A 24,630-nucleotide genomic window follows, 5' to 3' on the forward strand; every position below is an offset into this window, starting at 1 on the left:
TACAAAGAGTCTGTCGTTCACTTCTCATTTCTGGATTCTTAACCCATGTTCCTGTGCATCATTACTGTGTGGCTTGTGCTACACTGAGTACATATTTTTGTCTTCAAATTTTGAGTGGAGTTTCTACTGGGACTATTGTAGCATTGTCCTTGGGACCGAGGCTACAGACTGCTCTGCCTCATAAGTGAAGAGGCGAACACAAATGCCAGAATGTTCTTTCACAATAATAATTGTTTTTTGTGCAATAAAACAATGTTTGCTGTATTAATTTCAATAGTGTTACAACATGTTGGGATGCAGGGGCGTAGCTACCATTGTTTCCTGGTTGCCCAGAAACCCCCCCAGGAGCTGCTGAGAAAATTGGGCAGGGCTCCCTATAATTGAAATCATGCAGCCCTGCCCATCTTTTCACACGTGGCTGCAAATCAATAATCAGAGCAGCACCGTGAAGCGTTTCACTTTGGCTTTGTCTCAGCTAGTTAGTCTCAGCTAGCTAGCTACCTCAAACAAAGAAGACCAAGACTTAAGTTCTAGATCTAGTATCAATCCTGAATGCTCCAGTATTCTCAGACTCAGCTCTAAGCACAACTTTATTCAGGAAGTGTACAAGTTTAGAACAATCTCAGCCACATGAAACCTCTCAGGTAAATGACATTTAATTGTTGCTCAGCTAGACTAGCAATACACAATTGGCACCTGCATGCCTAGTATGTTACGTCTATAGCTAGCTAGCTTCTCACAAATATGTAAAAAAAGTCATGAACAATAGTCAATAACAGTAGGTGTGCCCCAATCAAGAGGGTGTGGTACCGGAAGTGGGCGTGACAAAAAATTTCGCGTCGCTATCGCGCCGCTGATTTTTCTGCAGAAACCCCTGTCTCAAAAGTCTGGCTACGCCCCTGGGATGCATGAGCACATTAATTTTAATACCCTGTATGGATCTGCACTAGATCTAGTATTAATTGAAGATTCATGTGCTTCTTGTCATAATCCTCTGGAGCCGCCCCCACATCATAGATAATTATAAGGTCAAAGTTCATGGACTTAAGCTCTTGTAACTGTACAAGCCACACCTCCTTTTGCTGCAATAAAGGAAGGGCGTATCTAGTACCATGAACTTTTAGGGCTGCTTGTTTTTGTCATGCTTCACCAATCAAGCTTTCTCTTGACTTTACAGTTTACAGTCTAGTACAGGTAAGTCAGTAATTAATATAATACTGTATTAATATAAAACTGCATATTTATGGTCCTGTATACGTAAGGCAGCTCTATGAATGCAATAATTATATTACAAAGCTGAAAGACTGATTCTTTTCATTGCTATTTATAAGCATTGACTTTACTTTTTCTGTTATAATAGAGCTGGATATATTGCATTCACACAGTAACGAAGACAATGGCTGTAAATCCACAAACTTTCGAGCAGTTCACTCTGAGACAAATTCGCATCACTGAGAATGAGTTGGGACATGGTTCCTACGCTGTTGTCATGGAGCTAGAGTATCGAGGACTGAAATGTGCCGGCAAGAAGCTTCACAGAGCTCTGTACGAAGCTGGAATCGGGTATGCAGCACGAAGGTATCTGGAGGAGTGTCACCTGCTCAGTCAAACTAGGCACCCCAACATTGTCCAGTTTCTGGGAGTCTGTTTTGAGGAAGGCTCTCAGTTCCCCATCCTAGTCATGGAGTTCCTCCCCACCAACTTGACCAGCTGTCTCGAGCGCTACGGTATTCTCCCCGATGAGATCAACTTCTCCATCCTCCATGACGTCTCACTGGGCCTTGCCTACCTCCATGGCCAAACACCAGTCATTGTGCACAGAGACCTCTCAGCCAACAATGTCCTATTGTCCACCAACATGATGGCCAAGATATCCGATCTGGGGGTTGCTCGAATATTGAACCTGACCCCCCTTCAAGTGAGTCGAATGACAGAGACCCCTGGCACCCCAGCGTACATGCCCCCCGAAGTGATGATTGCCGACCCCCACTATGACACCAGTGTGGATGTGTTCTCCTTTGGGGTCATGATGATTCACACCTTTACAGCAGAGTGGCCACTACCTAAGATCGGTCCCAACAGAATCGATCCTGCTAATCCCAATGGTCTGATACCAGTAACGGAAGCTGAACGACGTGAACATTTTCTTCGAAAGATTCCCCCAGACCACCCTCTGATGGACCTCATCATGCGCTGTCTCAGCAACAACCCTCAGCAAAGGCCTAGAGCAGCGGAGATAGTGGGTCGGATGGTGGGTGTGGTACTTGAACATCCTCCCTCCTTTGAGAACAGAGTGGAGATGCTCCAGCGAGTGAGTGCCCTACTGACAGAGAAGAGGGAGCTTGAGGAGGAGGTTGTGAGGAAGGACTCGGCAATCCAGGAGAAAGTAGGAGAGAACGAGGCACTGGCGGAGGAGAAAAGACGACAAGAAGAAGAAAGTGAAAACACTGTCGAGCGTATGCAGTTGGTGCACTCTGTGGAAACTGATCAGTTTAAATTGGAGATTGAAAATCTTAAAGGTCAACTCGAAGATAAAGAGACAATTGTTAACACAAAAGATGCATTTATCTTCTCCAAAGATGCTAGGATTACTGAGGTAGAAACTCGATGTAAGCAACTCACTGAAGAGGTGGAGCAACAAATTGCCAACGTCAACTACACTCACAACGAGCTTGTATCTAAAGCTACGAAAATAGCTCAACTAGAAACAGATGTCACCAATCTCACTGCACAAGTGGAACAAGAGCAAGCTTGTTTAGCTGACAAAAACTCTATTATCACCCACAATAACTTGACTATCGCTCATAAGGCTTCGATCATTGCCTCCAAGGACACTTCCCTTCTAAAGAATAAAACCACCATTCAGAGTTTAAACGACCAACTCACCAAAACTAGAGACTACCTGACCAGCAAACCACAGGTGAGCTCCTCAACACTGTACCACTAACTGATATGATACTGAGTATACCATCGCCACCCTAATAGAAGTAATAGCCTCAAAAATTTCGCGCTTGCGATATTATAATTATTTCCACCCTAATTATGCCTCGAGGCGTAGCCGCACGAGGGATACGGTAAAGCTGACTGTGTGTGTGTGTGTGTGTCTGTCTGTGTGTCTGTTCCAGCTGTAACTGCTCAACGGTTGCAATGCGACGAAAGCTAACAGCTTCTATAGGCTTCTAGCCACGTTCTCTTGGATTTTGATTCGTGGATTAGCAAACTAAAGCTTCTTTCTTGAGTTATGGCTAGTTTGACTCACATTGAAGGCTGTTGCAGTCTCTTCAAAATCTTTCATAACATCATCTATCCGCACAAACTTCCTATTTAACATTAGCCTCGATCCCAGGCCGCACTTCCCGCTAGGGAAGTGGGCCTGGTATCGACTGCTTGCGCATGCGCTAATATCCCCCCGGTATCTGGGGGCTTTGGATAACATCGTTTATGCTCAGTAAAACTATGACATCACAACAAAAGGAAGTGGATTGAAGGAAGTAGATAGAAAGTTCGATTGAAGGTTTCTAGCCCATCGGATAGCATTCTCTGATAGCTACCCTTAGCCTGCTATGTTAACAAAAGACTCACAGCCTGCAACAGTGTGGATGACGATCGTCTGAAAGGAGTGACGGCTGATAAGAGCCTATATGGACAGGCCACGCCCATTTAACACTAACTTTGGTGAAAGTCTACTATACTACTGCTACTGATTCTATCAGAAGAAAATAGCAGTACAACAAACCTACACAGCTCTGTTTCTAGCTAGCTAGCTATATAGCTCTGTGCATGACTTTTAGAATATTTTCTCTGATGTATCCAGTATTATAGAAATATTTACGGGTAAAAAATCCAATATTATAGTATTATAGAAATATTTACGGGAAAAAAATCCAATAATTTGGCGCATGCGCAAGCAGTCGATAGCAGGCCTTCTTTCAAAGGCCGGTGAAGGAGGCTAATTCAACATATGAGTTAGCCTTGCACTAAAGCGCTAGCTTTTTGTTAGCTACAATACTTAGAAAATATCTGTTAAAACAGCTAGCTAGCAGTAGCCATTGATCTCTTTGGACACACCCTTTAATTATTCCTATGGATGTAATGCGCATGCGCGCTCATTCCCCAGAGAAATAATAATAATCCAAGATCCAGATCCTCCTGGCAGAATCATCTTTGTCTTGAAGGCCTGGTAAGCCACAAAACACTACCATATAACAATATAGATAACAATATGCATGTACACAGGTCTTTTCTTCTTGCATATTATATACACTGAACTACAGATCCTGGAAGAACCAATTTTCTTCTTTCTTGAGGTCCTAGTAAGCCACATAATACAACAATAGATGCATGTAAATAAGTTTTTTCTTCTCAGTGACTTTATATAGATAAGTTAACTTTAATATAAAATTCATTATAGAAACTAATATTAATAACACTCTAATACTTTTCAGCGAAAGCAAAAACATGGCGAGAGGCATTAGCACAGCGCCAGCTTAAACTAATTCAAGGAAGTACCAAGTTCATTCTAAAGCTATTACTGTTCCAATTGAACACTAAGTACATTCTAAAAATTGTTTTTGCGATGCCTCGGTAATTCGAAGCAAAGTTGTTGTGTATTATAATGTGGGTTGTAATCAATGCACGTACACATCTGTGAATATAATTATTTTGTCACAGTAATCACCACTCCAATAATAAGTGTCAAATAGTGTCCCATAGGATTATTTTGTTGATATGGTGTTGCTACGGTAATCTTATCATCTGATGTTAACAAAGCGTACCAGGACATGCATATCATACACTCCTGAACGTATGTACCATAGAACGCTACATACAAACTGCTTACATTCCTAAATGTTCCGAGTGATCGTACATGATTAGAATGAATATTTTCCTGTAAATAATAATTTAAGGCTAAAATAGATTTGTCGTCTTAATATCAAAATGTCTGCAACACAAGTTATTGACTCTCTGTATTCTCCAGTCCCTACAGGTTCAGTTGTCCTACAGTCAGTGCTCTGAGGCTCCAGTAAAGATGTCTCGTGGGCGAGCGGTTACCATTAATGGCAAGGTCTACTATGGTGGAGGAGTCTGTGGCGATGACTACTGTATCCATTGTTACGATCCGCCACAAGACATTTGGTCAACTCTGCCCAGACTTCCTGTACAAGGTTTTGGTCTAGGGGAGGTCAACGGTGATCTGGTAGCAGTTGGCGGTATGGATTCATCTGGCTATCCATCCAACGTGGTACATGTGTTTGACAAAGAAAGGAACTGGAAACAGACGATCCCACCCATGCCCACAGCGAGGTGTTCACCAGCAGTCATTAGTCTCCCAATACATCTGATCGTAGCAGGAGGTGTGGTCCCTGGTGGCTACACTGATAATGTTGAGATCTACAACATCAGCACCTCCCAGTGGAGCGAGACAGACAGACTACCGTATGCTTGTTCTGCCCAAAGAGGAATTGTCTACAACAACACAGTGTACCTAATGGGGGGATTTGACGGCTATAATCGAAACAAGGTGTGTGCTGCTCAAGTCGACAAGCTCATCTCAGCAGACCGACAGGATGATGGGAGTGCCAACAAAGCCGACTCTGTCTGGAATACAATATCCAACACACCGACTTACCAGCCCTCCCCTGTAACGATATCCGACACCCTCTTTGCTGTTGGTGGACTGGATAATGAATATGATTTCATTCAAAGGATCTACGCCTACTCATCCTCGATGGACTCCTGGCTCTACGTTGGTGATCTACCATCTCCAATAGCATTCGCTGCCACTGTGTCACTGTCTCCAACAGAATGCTTTGTGATCGGGGGACTGAACAATGGAAGACAATCTACCGTGCAAAAAATTAGTATCGCAACAACTATTTCTTTATAAATTTGTTTCTGGAGTGAAACATGTTTGCGTGGAACCAGCCACTCCCCCTTATAGACTATTGCAATGCTGACAATTAAAGTAATAATTATTGTTGATCCCCATGCATACAGGCCAGTACGTTCAATTTCATCATATAATTAAATTTGAATAATTTGAATACACTCACAAAACAAAGGGATTAATTATTGTGAAAATGAGAATTGTTAACAACAGTGAAATCAAAGTCTTCCTCATATCTAGAGCAACTTTCGTCTCATCGTCCTTTGTTGCCAGACACGACTTCCTAATTGGGCAGATTCAGAACAAGAGGAGCAGCCAACACCTCCCTGCAGCCGATATTGCAACTAATAAAAGCATTCAACATGTCATTAATTTTTAATTACCTTCCAAATTGGAGAGAGAAACGTCCGTACGTATTGTTCCAGGAACTAGAACAGTTTGTGTGTTCACTCGATAGGTATGATGACAGATTTGTGGAAGAGACATTTGCTGAGTATGCAATAGAAAGGTTAGAGGGTGTGCATTGTCGGTGTGACGAGACTCACGGATATGTTCTTACCTACTCACTTGAGAGTGCTGTTTACCTCATGAGCTCACAGTAGTAGAAACATACTATAACCTATATTCAGTGATCTGGTTGTTTGTCTGCGTGAGTTGGTGAGAAAATGGTCTTGTGAACACATTTCCCCCATCATCAAACTCTGCCAGGAAGTATGGGACACCAGTGTACTCAAGCTGTGTGTGTGTGTGTGTGTGGGTGGGGGAGGTGTGGATGTGTGGGTGTGTGTGGGTGGGTGGTGGGAGGGGGAACGTGTGTGTAGCAAAACTAATAGATTCTGGAAAAGAGAAGTATTGACTAAAAGCTTAGAGAATGGTACGTAGAACATGGTACAGCTATAATGTGTGTTACCTCTGAGGGTGGTGTTTCCCTGGGCACAGTCTCAAGCCCCACCCCATACTCTGCCCATAATCTATGAAGGCTTGTCTCAGAGCATCAGATGGAATCTTGGTCACTGGAATAACCTACAGTGACCACCATTACCATCACACACTAACCATACACAACTATCAGTCAACACATACCATACACACACTAACATGTACCTTATTTCTACAAAGTTTTACGAGCTTAAACATACTAGTTCTAATGGCCTCACTCAATAAGATTACAAAGACCTATACTGGTACTTGGAATGACACCACAATTTTTGTTAGACGGCCTCTTTCTAAGCTTTCAGGAAATCATAAAATCGTTAAAATTGAATTCAGCTGAAAGAGTCCCCGAACCATTGAACATTCCTCCGTCTGCAACATGCCCTCAAAACATTGTAGCCTAATCTCAACACACCAACCATACAGTATCAATCACATCACATGATAATACGGCCTTGACGGTACTGACCTGTAGTTGAAGATGCTGTGATTTGTAGTTTCTCTCGAAGATGACACACGACTGATCTTTGCTGTTGAAATACTTCCTCAGAGCACTCTTAAACTTTCCAAGCTCCTCCAAAACCTCCTACAGTAATAGAGCACAGGTCATACAGTGTACATGCATGATATATGGTATAGTGATCTCTGCTTACACAGTGGGCAGACCAACAGTGGCTGTACTAAAGAGGTGGTCTGCTAACACAGGTCCAAACACATGCTATGGAGACTTTGGGGCCCATTAACCTGGCTGTATTATAGAGGGTGGCCTGCTTACAGGCTGTCCACTACAGACTGCTAAATAGTACACACAATGGAAACATACTCTCCACAATACAAACAATGACTATACACACACAGCAGTGGTACACACAGCACATGAACTCACTGGTGGTGCGTCAGTGGAGGCTGCATAGTGACCGATGGGTAGGACCAGGACATGCTCTGGTACCATCCCACCCTTGAATAAAGCCAGGTACGTCTATATAGGGTATACAATACAAACTGTTAGTGGTCTGCTATTTGTGAGCTACATTGTATTTTGTATGTGCAGTATTAGCAAGTACAACACACTCACATGATCTCCGATGGAGACCACGAGATGTTTCTCCACCTCCTTGCCCCCCAGACAGAACCAGCACGGCCCCCTGGGCTGGGGAGGGGGTCGTCTCTTTGCAGGGGGTCCTCCGTCCTGTTGTCTCTTCTGTTTGCGATGAGCTGAATTAAGATCCCTCCGCAAAGAAGAAGTTAGGCCCAGCCTCCTCTTGAGACTCCCTCTGCACTGTGTGTGGGAGTAGGTACACAATAAACTTTGACCTCAGCAAACATGGTGGATTTGAACTACAACACAAATGGTGATATCTAGAGATAGGACTCTCAGAGTGCTACATAACGCAAGTTTTTGTTTGGAAAATTGGACAATCTACAAGTATAATTTATTGCTCCTTCAACGATAGCTAGACATTATGGGATAATAGTTTTCTTTACCAAAGATTTGACTAGTTCAGTGTAGGGACAGTTGGTGGCAGTGGGTGGTTGCTGAGTCAGCTCTTTCTTGTCCATGGAGCTCATGGGTGTGACAGAGAATGCATACAGCTACTGCAGGTACGAAGATGATGTCATCATTAATAACATGTAATACTAATGGGACTAGAATGATTTCAACTCACTCTTTTTGTCTTGTCTGGATTTCCCACTTGAGCCAAAGCTAAGAATCGTGTCACATGATGTGGCTTGCCTTGAAGAATTTTGTGATTCCTGCATGAAATGAAGCACAATACAGTTAGCATCAAAAGTTGTGGAGGTATTACTGTGTAGGGATTTAAAGATGAAGACAAGTAAGATGTACGTATAATTATTAAGCGTTAAATGAAGTATCTTTGAACGGTCAAAACTTAACCGTTGGTCAAATCACACATACAATACAGTTAGCATCAAAAGGGATGAGGACATGATGTATGTATAATAGTGTTTTGAACGGTCAAAAGTTTAGTTCTGTTGGTAAAATCACATTCATTTTCTGATTTTCTGAATGCTATAGAAAGATGCCTTTCTGATGATATAATTATGTTAAGTCGTAAGTGTATACTTATTTTCAGACTGTTATTAGCAGACTCTAGTATTCTATATACAGGGATGGACGTACTGTACCTGTACGGTATTCTCTCATAGAAGGTTTGGTGTAGAGCTGCAAAATGGTAGCGTGGCTTGAGACACATGGCCAGTTTACTCAGAGGCTTTGCCCCCACTGCACTCAGGTCCAGTCCGTCCTGCATGAGCATAAGGTATTATTAAGGTACTGGTCCATCCTACAATAACTGGGAGCTAGGTCTCACAGGAGCCACTGTGAACTTGTCCACTGCCATGGGCCAATCAGACGTGAGAAGAATGTCCACTCCACGGTAGCCCTCTCCACTACACTGACCCTCCAGCCAGGACACATCAGAGTTAGTGAAATATGGTCGCTAGATGGAGAAACAAAAACTAGTTCAACAACTTCTCCAGGTGATTGGGAAGAGAACTGATCAATAGATTATCTCCCTGGTCTTGATGCTGATAGGTCCTCCCCTGGTAGCTCCCACTGAGATAGGCCACCCTCAGACCACTGGACGCACTGTACACTCCACGCTGACCTGTAATGGAGTGTGACTCATGTGTGTACTAATAGAGTGGTTAACAACATGCATACACTGTACCTAGACATGTGACATTGGGGCAAAGCTCTCCTCCATCACGTGACAAGTCTCCATAGAACTGGCCATGCTCAGTCCAACACGGGCCAAGGATGAACGTCGGTAGAGGCACTGTGCATGGGGGTGTAATAAATGTCAGAGGAAGGTGATTTAATATCGTTTAATTACCTGTTTCCACCCCCTCCCGATACTTGCTCCACTCCTCCTGGCAGTCAGAGCTAAAGAAAGATCCAACACACAACAGCAGCTACATAAAGGGACAATAAATGCACTGGCACTGCAGTGAGTGTGTGCATCCATTGTATGTAACTACCTCAAAGTCTTTGTTCTTGGAGAGGATGCTCTGGACTCTGCTAAACAGTTGCTTGAAGTGACCCTCCACATCTCCACACCAGACTGAGTGAGGGGGAGAAGGGGAGATCTAGGTGAGTACTAGCCTCGATTCCAAGCCGCTGAGAAATTCAAGGGGCTGGAGTCGAGGCTAGGTGAGTACTTGCAACATAGATAAAGAAGAGGATTGGCAACGGAAGTTAAAACGTAGACTTTTGTGCAGGGGGTGTGGCTTAATCCTGAAACGATGCGTTGTCCTTTTTTTATGTTTGAGGCCCTTACACAGAGCTAGCTTTCTAAGACCCCCCAAAACTTCATTTCCATGCTTCTTGATGATGTGTATTATGTGGAAAATCACAAAATTGTTTCTAGATTGTTGAGAATGAGCTACGGGTACATAGCGCTTTTTTCACCTCTTTTCACCTTTTTTTTGCTTGCAACAAAGAAGGGGGCGTATCTCGTTCTTGACCTTTTCGTTCTGTTGGCCGCTACAGCTCTCTCTAGCTCTAGCTCTGTAACTTCACCTCTATCAAGCTTTCTATACAGTACAGGTAAGATCAACTGAATAGCTTTTATATACATAGAGTCTACCATAACTGCATGTGCTCCTGTAAGCCTGGGCCTCACTGACTGTAAGGCTTTGTTTTTGTATAGATTTTTATACTTGGCAATAATTATACTTTTTTGCTAACCGACTATATCCAGCTGGATTGCCTATTTAATATTGCACCCTATCAAGCTTTCTATACAGGTATAGGTAATTAAGATCAACTCCCATGTGTCCTGTAAACCTGAGCCTCACTACGTGCACTGTCTGTAAGGCTTTATAATTGTAAATTAAATTAATTAGCCAAAGGATTCTTTTTTGTTACTTAATCTTAATTGGCTTCTATATCCAGCTGAATTGCCTATTAATATTCTTTTTTGTATTCACACAGTAACGAAGACAATGGCTGTAAATCCACAAGCTTTCGAGCAGTTCACTCTGAGACAAGTTCGCATCACTGAGAATGAGTTTGGACGAGGTTCCTACGCTGTTGTCATGGAGCTAGAGTATCGAGGACTGAAATGTGCCGGCAAGAAGCTTTACCGAGTTCTCTACGAGACTGGAATCGGGTATGCAGCACGAAGGTATCTGGAGGAGTGTCACCTGCTCAGTCAAACTAGGCACCCCAACATTGTCCAGTTTCTGGGAGTCTGTTTTGAGGAAGGCTCTCAGTTCCCCATCCTAGTCATGGAGTTCCTCCCCACCAACTTGACCAGCTGTATTGAGCGCTATGGTATTCTCCCCGATGAGATCAACTTCTCCATCCTCCATGACGTCTCACTGGGCTTGGTCTACCTCCATGGCCAAACACCAGTCATTGTGCACAGAGACCTCTCAGCCAACAATGTCCTCTTGTCCACCAACATGACGGCCAAGATATCCGATCTGGGGGTTGCTCGAATATTGAACCTGACCCCTCTTCAAGTGAGTCGAATGACAGAGACCCCTGGCACCCCAGCGTACATGCCCCCCGAAGTGATGATTGCCGACCCCCACTATGACACCAGTCTGGATGTTTTCTCCTTTGGGATCATGATGATTCACACCTTCACAGCAGAGTGGCCACTACCAAAGATCGGCCAGACACGAATCGATCCTGCGAATCCTGACAGACTGATACCAGTGACGGAAGCTGAACGACGTGAACATTTTCTTCGAAAGATTTCCCCAGACCACCCTCTGATGGACCTCATCATGCGCTGTCTCAGCAACAACCCTCAGCGAAGGCCTAGAGCAGCGGAGATAGTGGGTCGGATGGTGGGTGTGGTACTTGAACACCCTCCCTCCTTTGAGAACAGAGTGGAGATGCTCCAGCGAGTGAGTGCTCTACTGACAGAGAAGAGGGAGCTTGAGGAGGAGGTTGTGAGGAAGGACTCGGCAATCCAGGAGAAAGCAGGAGAGAACGAAGCACTGGCGGAGGAGAAAAGACGACAAGATGAAGAAAATGAAAACACTGTCGAGCGTATGCAGTTGGTGCACTCTGTGGAAACTGATCAGTTTAAATTGGAAAATGAATATCTTAAAGCTCAACTCGAAGACAAAGAGACAATTGTTAACATGAAAGATGAATCGATTCTCTCCAAAGATGCTAGGATTACTGAGGTAGAAACTCAATGTAAACAACTCACTGAAGAGGTGGAGCAACAAATTGCCAACGTCAACTACACTCACAACGAGCTTGTATCTAAAGCTAAGAAAATAGCTCAACTGGAAACAGATGTCACCAATCTCACTGCACAAGTGGAACAGGAGCAAGCAGACAAAAACTCTATTATCGCTCACAAAGATTCCACTATTGCTGTCAAAGATTCAATGCTTACCTCCAAGGACACTTTCCTTCAGAAGAATAAAACCACCATTCAGAGTTTAAACCACCAACTCACTAAAACCAGAGACTACCTGACCAGCAAACCACAGGTGAGCTCATCAACACTGTACCACTAAGTGCACACATCTAAAATATGATACCCTCATGTCTCTTATTATATCGCTACCCCAATAGAAGTACCAAGTCTAAGCTTATAATGAATTGATGGCCATGCAAGAAAAACTGTGTTGTAATGCAGCGTGTAATCCAGGGTATGTGTTCAATTGATTCTACCTTTAGTTAGTACGTCACTTACTGTTCCCATTGTAGTGAGCCACACGCATATCTCCTATTGCCACCCTAATAGAAGCTAGTGCCAAGTCTAGAGCTTACTGTTATTGAAAGCCAAATAATTTTTTTTGTGTGATGCCTCGATAATTAGAATGACAGTTGTTGTGTATTATAGTGTGGCTTGTAATCTATGTGTACAATCTCAGCCTGGAAGCTATCCGTACATGTATGTCTATGTGTACAATTAATTCTATAGCTAATTAGCCGTGTACCAAATTGTGATTTATTCTGTTACAGTATACTAATCACCACTCCAATATAAGAGCCAAATTAGAATAGTTTGTGTCCCACAGTATCGATACTGGTTTTGTTGCTATGGTAACCTTGTAACCTTATCGTCTGGCATTAACATGTGTTATGGTTATTCCAAATTCCCTTATTTAATAGACCATTATTCATTACATGCAACACAAGTTATTGACTCTCTGTATTCTCCAGTCCCTACAAGTTCAGTTGTCCTACAGTCAGTGCTCTGAGGCTCCAGTGAAGATGTCTTATGGGCGAGCGGTAACCATCAATGGCAAGGTCTACTATGGTGGAGGAATCTGTGATGACGATGATGACGAGTACTGTGTCCACTGTTACGATCTGCCACAAGACGTCTGGTCAACTCTGCCCAGATTTCCTGTACACTATTTTGGTCTAGGAGAGGTCAAAGGTGAACTGGTAGCAGTTGGCGGTATGGATTCATCATTCTCTAGATCCAATGTGGTACATGTGTTTAACAAAGGAAGGAACTGGAAACGGACGATCCCACCCATGCCCACAGCGAGGGATTCACCAGCAGTCGTTAGTCTCCCAACACATCTGGTCATAGCAGGAGGTGATGTGGGCTCTGTTAGGATCACTGATAATATTGAGATCTACAACATCAGCACCTCCCAGTGGAGCGAGACAGACAGACTACCGTATGCTTGTTATGACCAAAGAGGAATTGTCTACAACAACACAGTGTACCTAATGGGGGGACATGACGGCAAGAATCTAAACAAGGTGTGTGCTGCTCAAGTCGACAAGCTCATCTCAGCAGACCGACAGGATGATGGGAGTGCCAACAAAGCCGACTCTGTCTGGAATACAATATCCAACACACCGTCTTAAGCGCCCTCCCCTGTAACGATATCCGACACCCTCTTTGCTGTTGGTGGAGTGGAAGCCACTCAAAGGGTCTACGCCTACTCGTCCTCGATGGACTCCTGGCTTTACGTTGGTGATCTACCATCTCCTATAGCAAGCGCTGCCACTGTGTCACTGTCTCCAACGCAGTGCCTTATGATTGGGGGATTTAACAATGGAAGACAATCAACTGTGTATAAAATTAGTATCACAACAAAACTTTCTTGATATTTGATATAATGTTGTGGTATTATTTTGTATTTCTTGAGAAACATTGTGTAACTGTATCTCCAAGGTTACGGGAAGCAGTTGCTATTGTCCTCCTTTCTGTGAAGTGTAGCTGCAACCAGCCCCTCCCCCTTATAGATTATTGCAATGTCAGCATAAACGACCCTCTTCCAGCTCATGGACAGTTCTCCATGAAGACACTAACTCCTGGTGTCTTGTGCTCTGTCAGCGTTGTTCTCCAGTGCTGCTGGTATCCTGGAGGGACTCTACTGTAGCAGAGAGAGCTGCTATGACGGTCAGTTCCTACACTCACTATTGACAGAGTGTGTGTGGTTGGAGTTGTGGATTATTAGATCTGGCTAGTCAGTTCAATGTCATTTTAGAGCTGACTAGAGATGCTGTGATTTATAGAAACAGGTGGATCAGTATAATTATCTGTATGAGCCGTTTCTACCTATCATCCAGGCCAATAGAATTGCACCTGACTAGCTGATAATTATTCTCGTTCCCTACATGAAGTTCTTCAAGTGGACAAAATGTCATAGCTGTAAGTACGTGGTGGAGCTATTGACTGTGCTCACACACTGTTGCTTGGTTACAGGCTGAGATGAGGAGAGCCTATCGACACCTGGCACTGGAGTACCATCCTGGCAAGAAGAAGGTCACAGAGGGAGAGTTGGTTAGTGAGTGAATTGCACAGTGTAGACACATTGTATGTACCTCCTCCCCTCATGAAATGAATACTATACTCTCCATTTCTTTGTGTGCCCCTAATACCTCACTCCCCCCTCCAGGCTGAGGGCTCTAGGGAGAGGTTCCAGCTCATCAGCACGACCTACGAGATACTGAAGGAGGAGGAGGAGAGAGCAAACTATGACTACATGCTTGAGAACCCTGGTAGGTACAGGGCTAGGGGGTAGTTATTACTCACTACCTACTAGTAACTAGAGACAGTTCCCCTGCAATTGGTGATAACTGTACCATGGCTACTCTAATGGCAGTTCTCTGTTTGCCTGTTAATTGGATAGTTATGCTAATGGAGTTGTTATATAGAGAGATGCATTCTTAGGAAGTAAATAGTTGCTATAATAGCATCATTCACATCGTACGCCCAGCACACACACTCACACAATAAGTTACTGCCCCCCCACAGAGCAAGTGTACCGTCACTACTATCACTATACTACCATCGTCGAGTGACCCCCCAGGTGGACATCCGAGTGGTTGTGGGTGTGCCCATCAGCGTCATCTCTCTGGTCCAGTACCTCGGCTGGTGGCACTCGTACAATACAGCCATCACTGCGGCTCAGAATGCCAAGGTGAGACTAGTTTGCAATGCTTGTGTACTGAATGTTATGAGTGGGCGGTGTATTCAAGTTACAGTGTTAGTGGGATTGTTACTGTGTCCACTCTAAAACTACAGCCTCATTTATAACAGAGCATTGTTAGTTGTGCATCCTCGTAATGTTGCAGTGGTTTTTCCATTCTGATACACTTTGAGTAGGAATATTGCTGACTATACGATTTCTAAGAATGTGATCGACACACACACCATGTCACACTGTAGTTTGTTAACTGATTATAACTCCCCCCCCCCACACACACACAACAACTGTGTATTAGTGCAACTATGAAAGTGTACCAGCTCTACAAGGATGAATGGGAGAGATCATTGACTCTCAGCAAACACTCAGTGTCTGTGCAGATGATTCCCCTAGCTGTCACTATAGTCATCATTCATTAATAATTTTTATCTCGATCCTGTGGCCCAGTCCTAATTATAATCATTTTGTTGACATAATTGACCATCTATCGATCGATGCAAATTGATGGCAAAATGTATATATTGATACATATATATAAGCTTCAGCAGATTTCAAAATCATTGCCCATTAATTGCTTGACAATTATAATCAAATTACGAACATTATAATTACAACACGTACAAAAATAATCTTATAGCAAGTGAGAATTTTAAATGATGAATGAGAAAGTGATAATAATTATTATATTGAGGAATTTAAAGTGATCATCATTGTCAATAAATTATGGTGAAAAAATAATGGTCAATTTCATTTCTAGAGCAGCTTTCGTCTCCTCGTCCTTTTTTGCCAGACACAACTTCTAGTTGATCCGATTGGGCAGATTCAGAACGAGAGGAGCAGCCAACACCTCCCTGCAGACGATATTGCAACCAATAAAAGCATTCAACATGTTATTAATTGGTTTTTAATTACCTTCCAAATTGGAGAGAGAAACGTCAGTACGTATTATTCCAGGAACTAGAACAGTTTGTGTGTTCACTCGATAGGTATGATGACAGATTTGTGGAAGAGACATTTGCTGAGTATGCAATAGAAAGGTTAGAGGTGTGCATTGTCGGTGTGACGAGACTCACGGATATGTTCTTACCTACTCACTTGAGAGTGCTGTTTACCTCATGAGCTCAAAGTAGTAGATAACCTATATTCAGTGATCTGGTTGTGTTTGTCTGCGTGAGTTGGTGAGAAAATGGTCTTGTGAACACATTTCCCCCATCATCAAACTCTGCAAGGAAGTATGGGACACCAGTGTATGCAAGCTGTGTGTGTGTGTGTGTGGGTGGGTGGTGGGAGTGGGGAGGGGTGTGTGTGTGTGGAGGGGGATGGGTGAGTGTGTGGGGAGGAATGTACGCAAGGTTTGTAGTGTGTGTGTGGGAGGTGTGTGTGTGTGTTGTGTGTGTGTGAGAGGAGGGACGTGTGTGTAGCAAAACCAGGCTAATAGATTCTGGCAAAGAGAAGTATCGATCACTATAAAAGGCTTAGAGAATGGTACGTAGAACATGGTACAGCTATGATGTGTGTGTGTTACCTCTGAGGGTGGTGGGCACAGTATCAAGCCACACCCCCATACTCCGCCCATAATCTATAAGGGCTTGTCTCAGAGCATCAGATGGAATCTCGGTCCCTGGAATAACCTACAGTGACCACCATTACCATCACACACTAACCATACACAACTATCAGTCAACACATCTACCATACACACACTAACATGCACAGTATTTCTACACTGATAACATAATTCATTTGCGAGTACTACTGGCCTCACTAATATGATGGCAAAGAACTATTATTGGTAATTGGAATGACATCTGCAAGATGGGCTTTCCAATTTAACAATTCAAAAAATCATAAAATCGTTGAAATTGAATGGTTACTGACCTGTAGTTGAAAATGTTGTGATTTGTAGTTTCTCTCAAAGATGACACACGACTGATCTTTGCTGTTGAAGTACTTCCTCAGAGCACTCTTGAACTTTCCAAGCTCCTCCAAAACCTCCTACAGTAATAGAGCACAGGTCATACAGTGTACATGCATGATATATGGTATAGTGATCTCTGCTTACACAGTGTGCAGACCAACAGTGGCTGTACTAAAGAGGTGGTCTGCTAACACAGGTCCAAACACATGCTATGGAGACTTTGATTGGGGCCCATTAACCTGGCTGTATTATAGAGGGTGGCCTGCTTACAGGCTGTCCACTACAGACTGCTAAATAGTACACACAGAGCATGGAAACATACTCTCCACAATACAAACAATGACTATACACACACAGCAGTGGTACACACAGCACATGAACTCACTGGTGGTGCGTCAGTGGAGGCTGCATAGTGACCGATGAGTGGGACCAGCACATGCTCTGGTACCATCCCACCCTTGGATAAAGCCAGGTACGTCTATATAGGGTATACAATACAAACTGTTAGTGGTCTGCTATTTGTGAGCTACATTGTATTTTGTATGTGCAGTATTAGCAAGTACAACACACTCACATGATCTCCGATGGAGACCACGAGATGTTTCTCCACCTCCTTGCCCCCCAGACAGAACCAGCACGGCCCCCTGGGCTGGGGAGGGGGTCGTCTCTTTGCAGGGGGTCCTCTGTCCTGTTGTCTCTTCTGTTTGCGATGAGCTGAATCAAGAGCCCTCCGCAAAGAAGAAGTTAGGCCCAGCCTCCTCTTGAGACTCCCTCTGCACTGTGTGTGGGAGTAGGTACACAATAAACTTTGACCTCAGCAAACATGGTGGATTTGAACTACAACACAAATGGTGATATCTAGAGATAGGACTCTCAGAGTGCTACATAACGCAAGTTTTTGTTTGGAAAATTGGACAATCTACAAGTATAACTTATTGCTCCTTCAACGATAGCTAGACATTATGGGATAATAGTTTTCCTTACCAAAGATTTGACTAGTTCAGTGTAGGGACAGTTGGTGGCAGTGGGTGGTTGCTGAGTCAGCTCTTTCTCGTCCATGGAGCTCATGGGTGTGACAGAGAATGCATACAGGTACTGCAGGTATGAAGATGATGTCATCATTAATAACATGTAATACTAATGGGACTAGAATGATTTCAACTCACTCTTTTCTTCTTGTCTGGATTTCCCACTTGAGCCAAAGCTAAGAATCGTGTCACATGATGTGGCTTGCCTTGGAGGATTTTGTGATTCCTGCATGAAATGAAGCACAATACAGTTAGCATCAAAAGTTGTGGAGGTATTACTGTGTAGGGATTTAAAGATGAGGACATGTAAGATGTACGTACGTATAATAATTATAATCTTGTGAACGGTCAAAACTTTAGTTTCGTTGGTCAAAAATCACATTCATTTTCTGATTTTCTAAATGCTTATAAAATAACACTCACTACACACGGACACGACACAACAGAACTCTATTCTAAATATTCTAAATATACAAGGATGGACGTACCTGTACGATATTTTCTCATAGAAGGTTTGGTGTAGAGCTGCAAAATGGTAGCGTGGCTTGAGACACATGGCTAGTTTACTCAGAGGCTTTGCCCTCACTGCACTCAGGTCCAGTCCGTCCTGCATGAGCATAAGGTATTATTAAGGTACTGGTCCATCCTACAATAACTGGGAGCTAGGTCTCACAGGAGCCACTGTGAACTTGTCCACTGCCCCGGGCCAATCAGAGGTGAGGAGAATGTCCACTCCACGGTAGCCCTCTCCACTGCACTGACCCTCCAGCCAGGACACATCAGAGTCAGTGAAATATGGTCGCTAGAGGGAGAAACAAAAACTAGTTCAACAACCTCCAGGTGATTGGGAAGAGAACTGACCAATAGATTATCTCCCTTGTCTTGATGCTGATAGGTCCTCCCCTGGTAGCTCCCACTGAGATAGGCCACCCTCAGACCACTGGACGCACTGTACACTCCACGCTGACCTGTAATGGAGTGTGACTCATGTGTGTACTGATAGAGTGGTTAACAACATGCATACACTGTACCTAGACATGTGACATTGGGGCAAAGCTCTCCTCCATCACGTGACAAGTCTCCATAGAACTGGCCATGTTCAGTCCAACACGGGCCAAGGATGAACGTCGGTAGAGGCACTGTGCATGGGGGTGTAATAAATGTCAGAGGATATCGTTTAATTACCTGTTTTCACCCCCTCCCGATACTTGCTCCACTTCTCCGGGCAGTCAGAGCTAAAGAAAGATCCAACACACAACAGCAGCTACATAAAGGGACAATAAATGCACTGGCACTGCAGTGAGTGTGAGCATCCATTGTATGTAGCTACCTCAAAGTGTTTGTTCTTGGAGAGAATGCTCTGGACTCTGCTAAACAGTTGCTTGAAGTGACCCTCCACATCTCACACACCAGACTGAGTGAGGGGGAGAAGGAGATCTACAAAACCGGTGTTGTAAAGTACCACACCCCCTTTGCTTTTGCTTTGCTTAGCTTGCACAAAGAAGGGGGCGTATCTCGTTCTTGACCTGTTGGCCGCTACAGTTCTCTAGCTCTTTAACTTCACCTCTATCAAGCTTTCTATACAGTACAGGTAAGATAAACTGAATAGGTTTTATATACATACCATAACTGCATGTGCTCCTGTAAGCCTGAGCCACAAGTTTGTAAGGCTCTGTTTTTCTATAGATTCTATTTTATATTGGCAATAATTATATCTAGATCTAGTCTACTTTTTTGCTACTTAATCTTAATTTGCTATGTCCAGCTGGATTGCCTATTTAATATTGCATGCTTTTTTACTCCCACAGTAACAAAGACAATGGCTGTAAATCCACAAGCTTTCGAGCAGTTCACTCTGAGACAAATTCGCATCACTGAGAATGAGTTTGGACATGGCTCCTACGCTGTTGTCATGGAGCTAGAGTATCGAGGACTGAAATGTGCCGGCAAGAAGCTTTACCGAGTTCTCTACGAGACTGGAATCGGGCATGCAGCACGAAGGTATCTGGAGGAGTGTCACCTGCTCAGTCAAACTAGGCACCCCAACATTGTCCAGTTTCTGGGAGTCTGTTTTGAGGAAGGCTCTCAGTTCCCCATCCTAGTCATGGAGTTCCTCCCCACCAACTTGACCAGCTGTCTCGAGCGCTACGGTATTCTCCCCGATGAGATCAACTTCTCCATCCTCCATGACGTCTCACTGGGCCTGGTCTACCTCCATGGCCAAACACCAGTTATTGTGCACAGAGACCTCTCAGCCAACAATGTCCTCTTGTCCACCAACATGACAGCCAAGATATCCGATCTGGGGGTTGCTCGAATATTGAGCCTCACCCCCCTTCAAGTGAGTCGAATGACGGAGACCCCTGGCACCCCAGCGTACATGCCCCCCGAAGTGATGGTTGCCAACCCCCACTACAACACCAGTGTGGATGTGTTCTCCTTTGGGATCATGATGATTCACACTTTCACAGCAGAGTGGCCACTACCAAGTATCGGCCCCACCAGAATCGATCCTGCTAATCCTGACAGACTGATACCAGTAACGGAAGCTGAACGACGTGAAGAGTTTCTTCGAAAGATTTCCCCAGACCACCCTCTGATGGACCTCATCATGCGCTGTCTCAGCAACAACCCTCAGCGAAGGCCTAGAGCAGCGGAGATAGTGGGTCGGATGGTGGGTGTGGTACTTGAACACCCTCCCTCCTTTGAGAACAGAGTGGAGATGCTCCAGCGAGTGAGTGCCCTACTGACAGAGAAGAGGGAGCTTGAGGAGGAGGTTGTGAGGAAGGACTCAGCTATCCAGGAGAAAGCAGGAGAGAACGAGGCACTGGCGGAGGAGAAAAGACGACAAGATGAAGAAAGTGAAAACACTGTCGAGCGTATGCAGTTGGTGCACTCTGTGGAAATGAATCAACTTGTAACTGAACATAGTGTAGAGATAGAGGATCTCAGAGTTGAATTGGAGCAACAAATTGCATACAAAGATTCCATGCTTGCCTCCAAGAATACTTCCCTTCAGAAGAATAAAACCACCATTCAGAGTTTAAACGATCAGCTCACCAAAACCAGAGACTACCTGACCAGCAAACCACAGGTGAGCTCATCAACACTGTACCACTAAGTGCACACATCTAAAATAATTATGATACCCTCATATCTCTTATTGTATCACTAATAGTAGTGCTGTAAGTCCGTTAATATTCCAATTGAACGCCAAGTTATGCTGTAAATTGTTTTTTGTGATGCCTCGGTAATTCGAATAATGCTGCTTTGTTATGTAATCACCACTCCAATATATAAGCGCCAAATTCTTGTGTCCCACAGGATACGATACTTATACATTATATAAGTTTGTGTTGCCATGGTAACCATGTAGCATTGTTAACATGTGGTTAGGGTTACATTCCAAATGTTCCAAATCACATGCAACACACAAGTTATTGACTCTCTGTATTCTCCAGTCCCTGCAGGTCCAGTTGTCCTACAGTCAGTGCTCTGAGGCTCCAGTTATGTATTGTGGACACGCGGTAACCATCAATGGCAAGGTCTACTATAGTGGAGGAGCCTGTGATGACGATGAGGATGACGAGTACCGTGTCCACTGTTACGATCCGCCACAAGACGTCTGGTCAACTATGCCCATACTTCCCGTACGCTATTTTGGTCTAGGAGAGGTCAAAGGTGAACTGGTAGCAGTTGGTGGTAGGGATTCTTCCGACTCTAGATCTAACGTGGTACATGTGTTTAACGAAGGAAGGAACTGGAAACGGACGATCCCACCCATGCCCACAGCAAAGAGTTCACCAGCAGTTGTTAGTCTCCAAACACATCTGGTCGTAGCAGGAGGTCTGTTGGTCTCTGGTGGCTACACTGATAATGTTGAGATCTACAATATCAGCACCTCCCAGTGGAGCGAGATAGACAGACTACCGTATGCTTGTGCTTTTCAAAGAGGAATTGTCTACAACAACACAGTGTACCTAATGGGGGGATTTGACCGCAAGAATCTCAACAAGGTATTAGCTGCTCAAGTCGACAAGCTCATCTCAGCAGACCGACAGGAGGATGGGAGTGCCAACAAAGCCGACTCTGTCTGGAATACAATATCCAACACACCGTCTTGCCGGCCCTCCCCTGTAACGATATCTGACACCCTCTGTGCTGTTGGTGGAGTGGATAGTGAATATAAAGCCACTCAAAGGATCTACGCCTACTCATCCTCGATGGACTCCTGGCTCTATGTTGGTGATCTACCATCTCCTATAGCATTAGCTGCCACTGTGTCACTGTCTCTAACAGAGTGCTTTGTGATTGGGGGGTGGAACAAAGAAGGACAATCAACTTTGTATAAAATTAGAATCACAGCAAATATTTCTTGAGTGTTTCGGTATATTTTTATACGGCTTAAATTTTCATGATAATAATTGTTTTCTTGAGTGAAACATATACTGAGATCAATACTTGCATGGTACATGATGGTTACAAGTATAATACATGCATAATTATGTATACGTATATATAGTAAGGTTTAATTAACCAGCCCCTCGATCAATTATATAAGACTATTGCAATGTATGTCAGCTTAAACGACGTACCCTCATAACAGTTCTCAATACACTACATGCATATAGTATAGAGTCGAGTATGTAGCTGTAGTATATCAGTCGCGAACTGCTTATGAATCTTACACACTGTATATAATACGTACAGCTTGACGCATTAACACAAAAATAATAATTGAGTGTCATACATAAAATTAAAATTATCCGATTCTAGCTACGACAAAAAAAAACTTGCTCTTTCACACAAGAATAAATAGAGTCCACTACGAATGTTTTTTTGAAAGTGTCAGTGATTTAGTTCTCAATGTCCTCCACCTTCATGCTCTCGTACTTCTTGACCTTTGTACTGTCAGAGGACTGTGAGGGCGTGGCTGAGGGGGGTGGGAGCAGGCTGTGGGCAACAGTGGCAGCAGAGGGAGTCCTGCTCTCCGGCATATGCCACTGTGTGTGTGTGTGGGGGGGGGGGGGGTTAGTTGAGTATGCTATACAGTAAGAGGATGGGATATATATAGACGTATATATAGTAGAGATACTGTATTAATACGAGCAGCTTTCAAAGATATTCGAAGCAGGAGAAATTGAGACTATTAACTTACCAGTATTGTTGTTGGTACTGCCGTTGGTATTGGTGGAGTAGATATTTTGGCTGGTGGTTGGCAAATGAACCACTTCGTCAAAATTGGTATCCAGTGTCTCCAACTTCTCATCCTTTAGTGCCTCCTCTGCGCTGGGATTGGCAAAGAACACGTCTGGAGTCTTGATAGATTTTGCTCTGACTTTGACATCCACACTCTCAGAGACTAGGACGTTTGTCTTCCTCTGACTAACTGGAGTAGAGGCCAGAGAGTTGAGCTCGTGGGATTCAAAGGATTGAGTGTCGACATCTCTTCCGTTTTCTGTCTGGGAGGAGATAGTAGTCAGTGACAGAGCCGGGGGAAGGTGGACGGTTGTTGGTTACGTATCGTTCCTCTGAATCATGTGAGGACACCTTGTTCTGTGTAGGTGTGGGGAGGAGGGGACAGTTGAGATTAGTTGGTTGCTCTACTCACCAATCAAATAATTATACTATAATAGACTTGAATAGTATACTGTTATCATGAAACTTCAAAGACATTCAATCACTCAAGATCATCAGTAGTAACTTAAGTACTGAATGCTCTAGTCTAAGCATACCAGCTGAAGAGAGTTGAGCTTGATTTTCTGATTTTCCCTCAGATCTTGACTTTGTGCAAGCTGTACGAGCCACACCTCCTTTTGCTGCAAAAAGGTCGTACCATGAACTTTTGGCTACTCGTACGTAGAACTTCACATGCACAAAGCAAGCAAGCTTTCTTTACATGCAGTAAAGAATAATTATAATACTTTAACTGCGTATATGGTCCTGTAAGACAGCTAATCTATTCCATGCATGCAAACAAGCTGAAGGATTCTTCTTATTGCTAAAATTTATATAAAGTATTACAGCACATGAGTGTTCAGCACTGAGGTTCCTTACTGTAATTAATTGTACACAAAATCCATATAAGGAAGGCGTAACGCTCTACGCTTTTACTGGTGTGTTGCAAAGATTCTGCAAACTCCAGTAATAGATCTACAGCTGGATTACCCGCTATTTAATATTGCATGCTTTTCTATTCCCACAGTAACGAAGACAATGGCTGTAAATCCACAAGCTTTCGAGCAGTTCACTCTGAGACAAATTCGCATCACTGAGAATGAGTTTGGACATGGTTCCTACGCTGTTGTCATGGAGCTAGAGTATCGAGGACTGAAATGTGCCGGCAAGAAGCTTTACCGAGTTCTCTACGAGACTGGAATCGGGCATGCAGCACGAATGTATCTGGAAGAGTGTCACCTGCTCAGTCAAACTAGGCACCCCAACATTGTCCAATTTCTGGGAGTCTGTTT

At 43.8% G+C, this 24,630-nt stretch overlaps 6 protein-coding genes and 2 long non-coding RNA genes across 17 annotated transcripts in view; 4 read left to right on the top strand and 4 right to left on the bottom strand.

Annotated features, from left to right (window-relative positions):
- Nucleotides 1–9,593, bottom strand: part of LOC135334275 (CWF19-like protein 1) — a 26,580-nt gene extending 16,987 nt beyond the window's left edge. Inside the window, exons 1-12 of one of the 3 annotated variants that reach the window (XM_064529402.1) lie at nucleotides 9,514–9,579; nucleotides 9,154–9,450; nucleotides 8,969–9,087; nucleotides 8,488–8,575; nucleotides 8,306–8,416; nucleotides 7,896–8,099; nucleotides 7,707–7,799; nucleotides 7,290–7,406; nucleotides 6,798–6,910; nucleotides 6,447–6,622; nucleotides 6,271–6,376; nucleotides 6,075–6,213 (exon numbers count right to left, since the gene is read on the bottom strand). In XM_064529402.1, the coding sequence (XP_064385472.1) occupies nucleotides 6,481–6,622; nucleotides 6,798–6,910; nucleotides 7,290–7,406; nucleotides 7,707–7,799; nucleotides 7,896–8,099; nucleotides 8,306–8,389 (753 nt within the window). In that variant the 5' untranslated portion in view covers nucleotides 8,390–8,416; nucleotides 8,488–8,575; nucleotides 8,969–9,087; nucleotides 9,154–9,450; nucleotides 9,514–9,579 and the 3' untranslated portion in view covers nucleotides 6,075–6,213; nucleotides 6,271–6,376; nucleotides 6,447–6,480. Of the gene's footprint in view, nucleotides 1–6,074; nucleotides 6,214–6,270; nucleotides 6,623–6,797; nucleotides 6,911–7,289; nucleotides 7,407–7,706; nucleotides 7,800–7,895; nucleotides 8,100–8,305; nucleotides 8,417–8,487; nucleotides 8,576–8,968; nucleotides 9,088–9,153; nucleotides 9,451–9,513 lie in introns of those variants that run through there. The other 2 variants (XM_064529401.1, XM_064529403.1) reach the window with 2 other exon arrangements.
- Nucleotides 1–23,972, bottom strand: part of LOC135334282 (uncharacterized) — a 25,577-nt gene extending 1,605 nt beyond the window's left edge. Inside the window, exons 1-2 of one of the 2 annotated variants that reach the window (XR_010394231.1) lie at nucleotides 23,896–23,972; nucleotides 23,319–23,716 (exon numbers count right to left, since the gene is read on the bottom strand). This is a non-coding gene — a long non-coding RNA (uncharacterized LOC135334282). The other variant, XR_010394230.1, reaches the window with a different exon arrangement.
- Nucleotides 1–24,630, top strand: part of LOC135334269 (kelch-like protein 4) — a 73,433-nt gene that overhangs the window by 9,115 nt on the left and 39,688 nt on the right. The gene's annotated exons all lie outside the window — the stretch shown is intronic.
- Nucleotides 1,098–6,044, top strand: LOC135334265 (serine/threonine-protein kinase dst1-like). 2 transcript variants are annotated; one of them, XM_064529381.1, is made up of 3 exons: nucleotides 1,098–1,194; nucleotides 1,361–2,920; nucleotides 4,979–6,044. In XM_064529381.1, the coding sequence occupies exons 2-3, from the start codon at nucleotides 1,397–1,399 to the stop codon at nucleotides 5,885–5,887; spliced, it is 2,433 nt and encodes an 810-aa protein (XP_064385451.1). In that variant the 5' UTR covers nucleotides 1,098–1,194; nucleotides 1,361–1,396; the 3' UTR covers nucleotides 5,888–6,044. The 2 variants fall into 2 exon arrangements, with proteins under 2 accessions (XP_064385451.1, XP_064385452.1); XM_064529382.1 differs by having other exon boundaries at nucleotides 1,103–1,194; nucleotides 1,386–2,920.
- On the top strand, nucleotides 10,221–13,933 carry LOC135334267 (serine/threonine-protein kinase Wnk-like). Its single transcript, XM_064529386.1, has 3 exons — nucleotides 10,221–10,391; nucleotides 10,779–12,304; nucleotides 12,984–13,933. Exons 1-3 carry the CDS (start codon nucleotides 10,223–10,225, stop codon nucleotides 13,644–13,646), a joined length of 2,358 nt encoding a protein of 785 aa, XP_064385456.1. The 5' UTR covers nucleotides 10,221–10,222; the 3' UTR covers nucleotides 13,647–13,933.
- On the bottom strand, nucleotides 15,790–17,957 carry LOC135333039 (CWF19-like protein 1). The gene is made up of 7 exons (XM_064527972.1): nucleotides 17,946–17,957; nucleotides 17,707–17,910; nucleotides 17,518–17,610; nucleotides 17,093–17,209; nucleotides 16,740–16,845; nucleotides 16,127–16,436; nucleotides 15,790–16,065 (listed from the first exon to the last, which is right to left on the bottom strand). Exons 1-6 carry the CDS (start codon nucleotides 17,955–17,957, stop codon nucleotides 16,336–16,338), a joined length of 633 nt encoding a protein of 210 aa, XP_064384042.1. The 3' UTR covers nucleotides 15,790–16,065; nucleotides 16,127–16,335.
- Nucleotides 18,123–19,144, bottom strand: LOC135334284 (uncharacterized). The gene is made up of 3 exons (XR_010394233.1): nucleotides 18,834–19,144; nucleotides 18,649–18,767; nucleotides 18,123–18,386 (listed from the first exon to the last, which is right to left on the bottom strand). It is a non-coding gene; the product is annotated as an uncharacterized LOC135334284 (long non-coding RNA).
- LOC135334270 (probable serine/threonine-protein kinase drkD) lies at nucleotides 19,676–22,592 on the top strand. The gene is made up of 3 exons (XM_064529395.1): nucleotides 19,676–19,751; nucleotides 19,969–21,254; nucleotides 21,622–22,592. The coding sequence occupies exons 2-3, from the start codon at nucleotides 19,980–19,982 to the stop codon at nucleotides 22,537–22,539; spliced, it is 2,193 nt and encodes a 730-aa protein (XP_064385465.1). The 5' UTR covers nucleotides 19,676–19,751; nucleotides 19,969–19,979; the 3' UTR covers nucleotides 22,540–22,592.

The sequence above is a fragment of the Halichondria panicea genome, chromosome 3, assembly GCF_963675165.1.
Source record: "Halichondria panicea chromosome 3, odHalPani1.1, whole genome shotgun sequence".
Classification (NCBI taxonomy): Eukaryota; Metazoa; Porifera; class Demospongiae; order Suberitida; family Halichondriidae; genus Halichondria; species Halichondria panicea.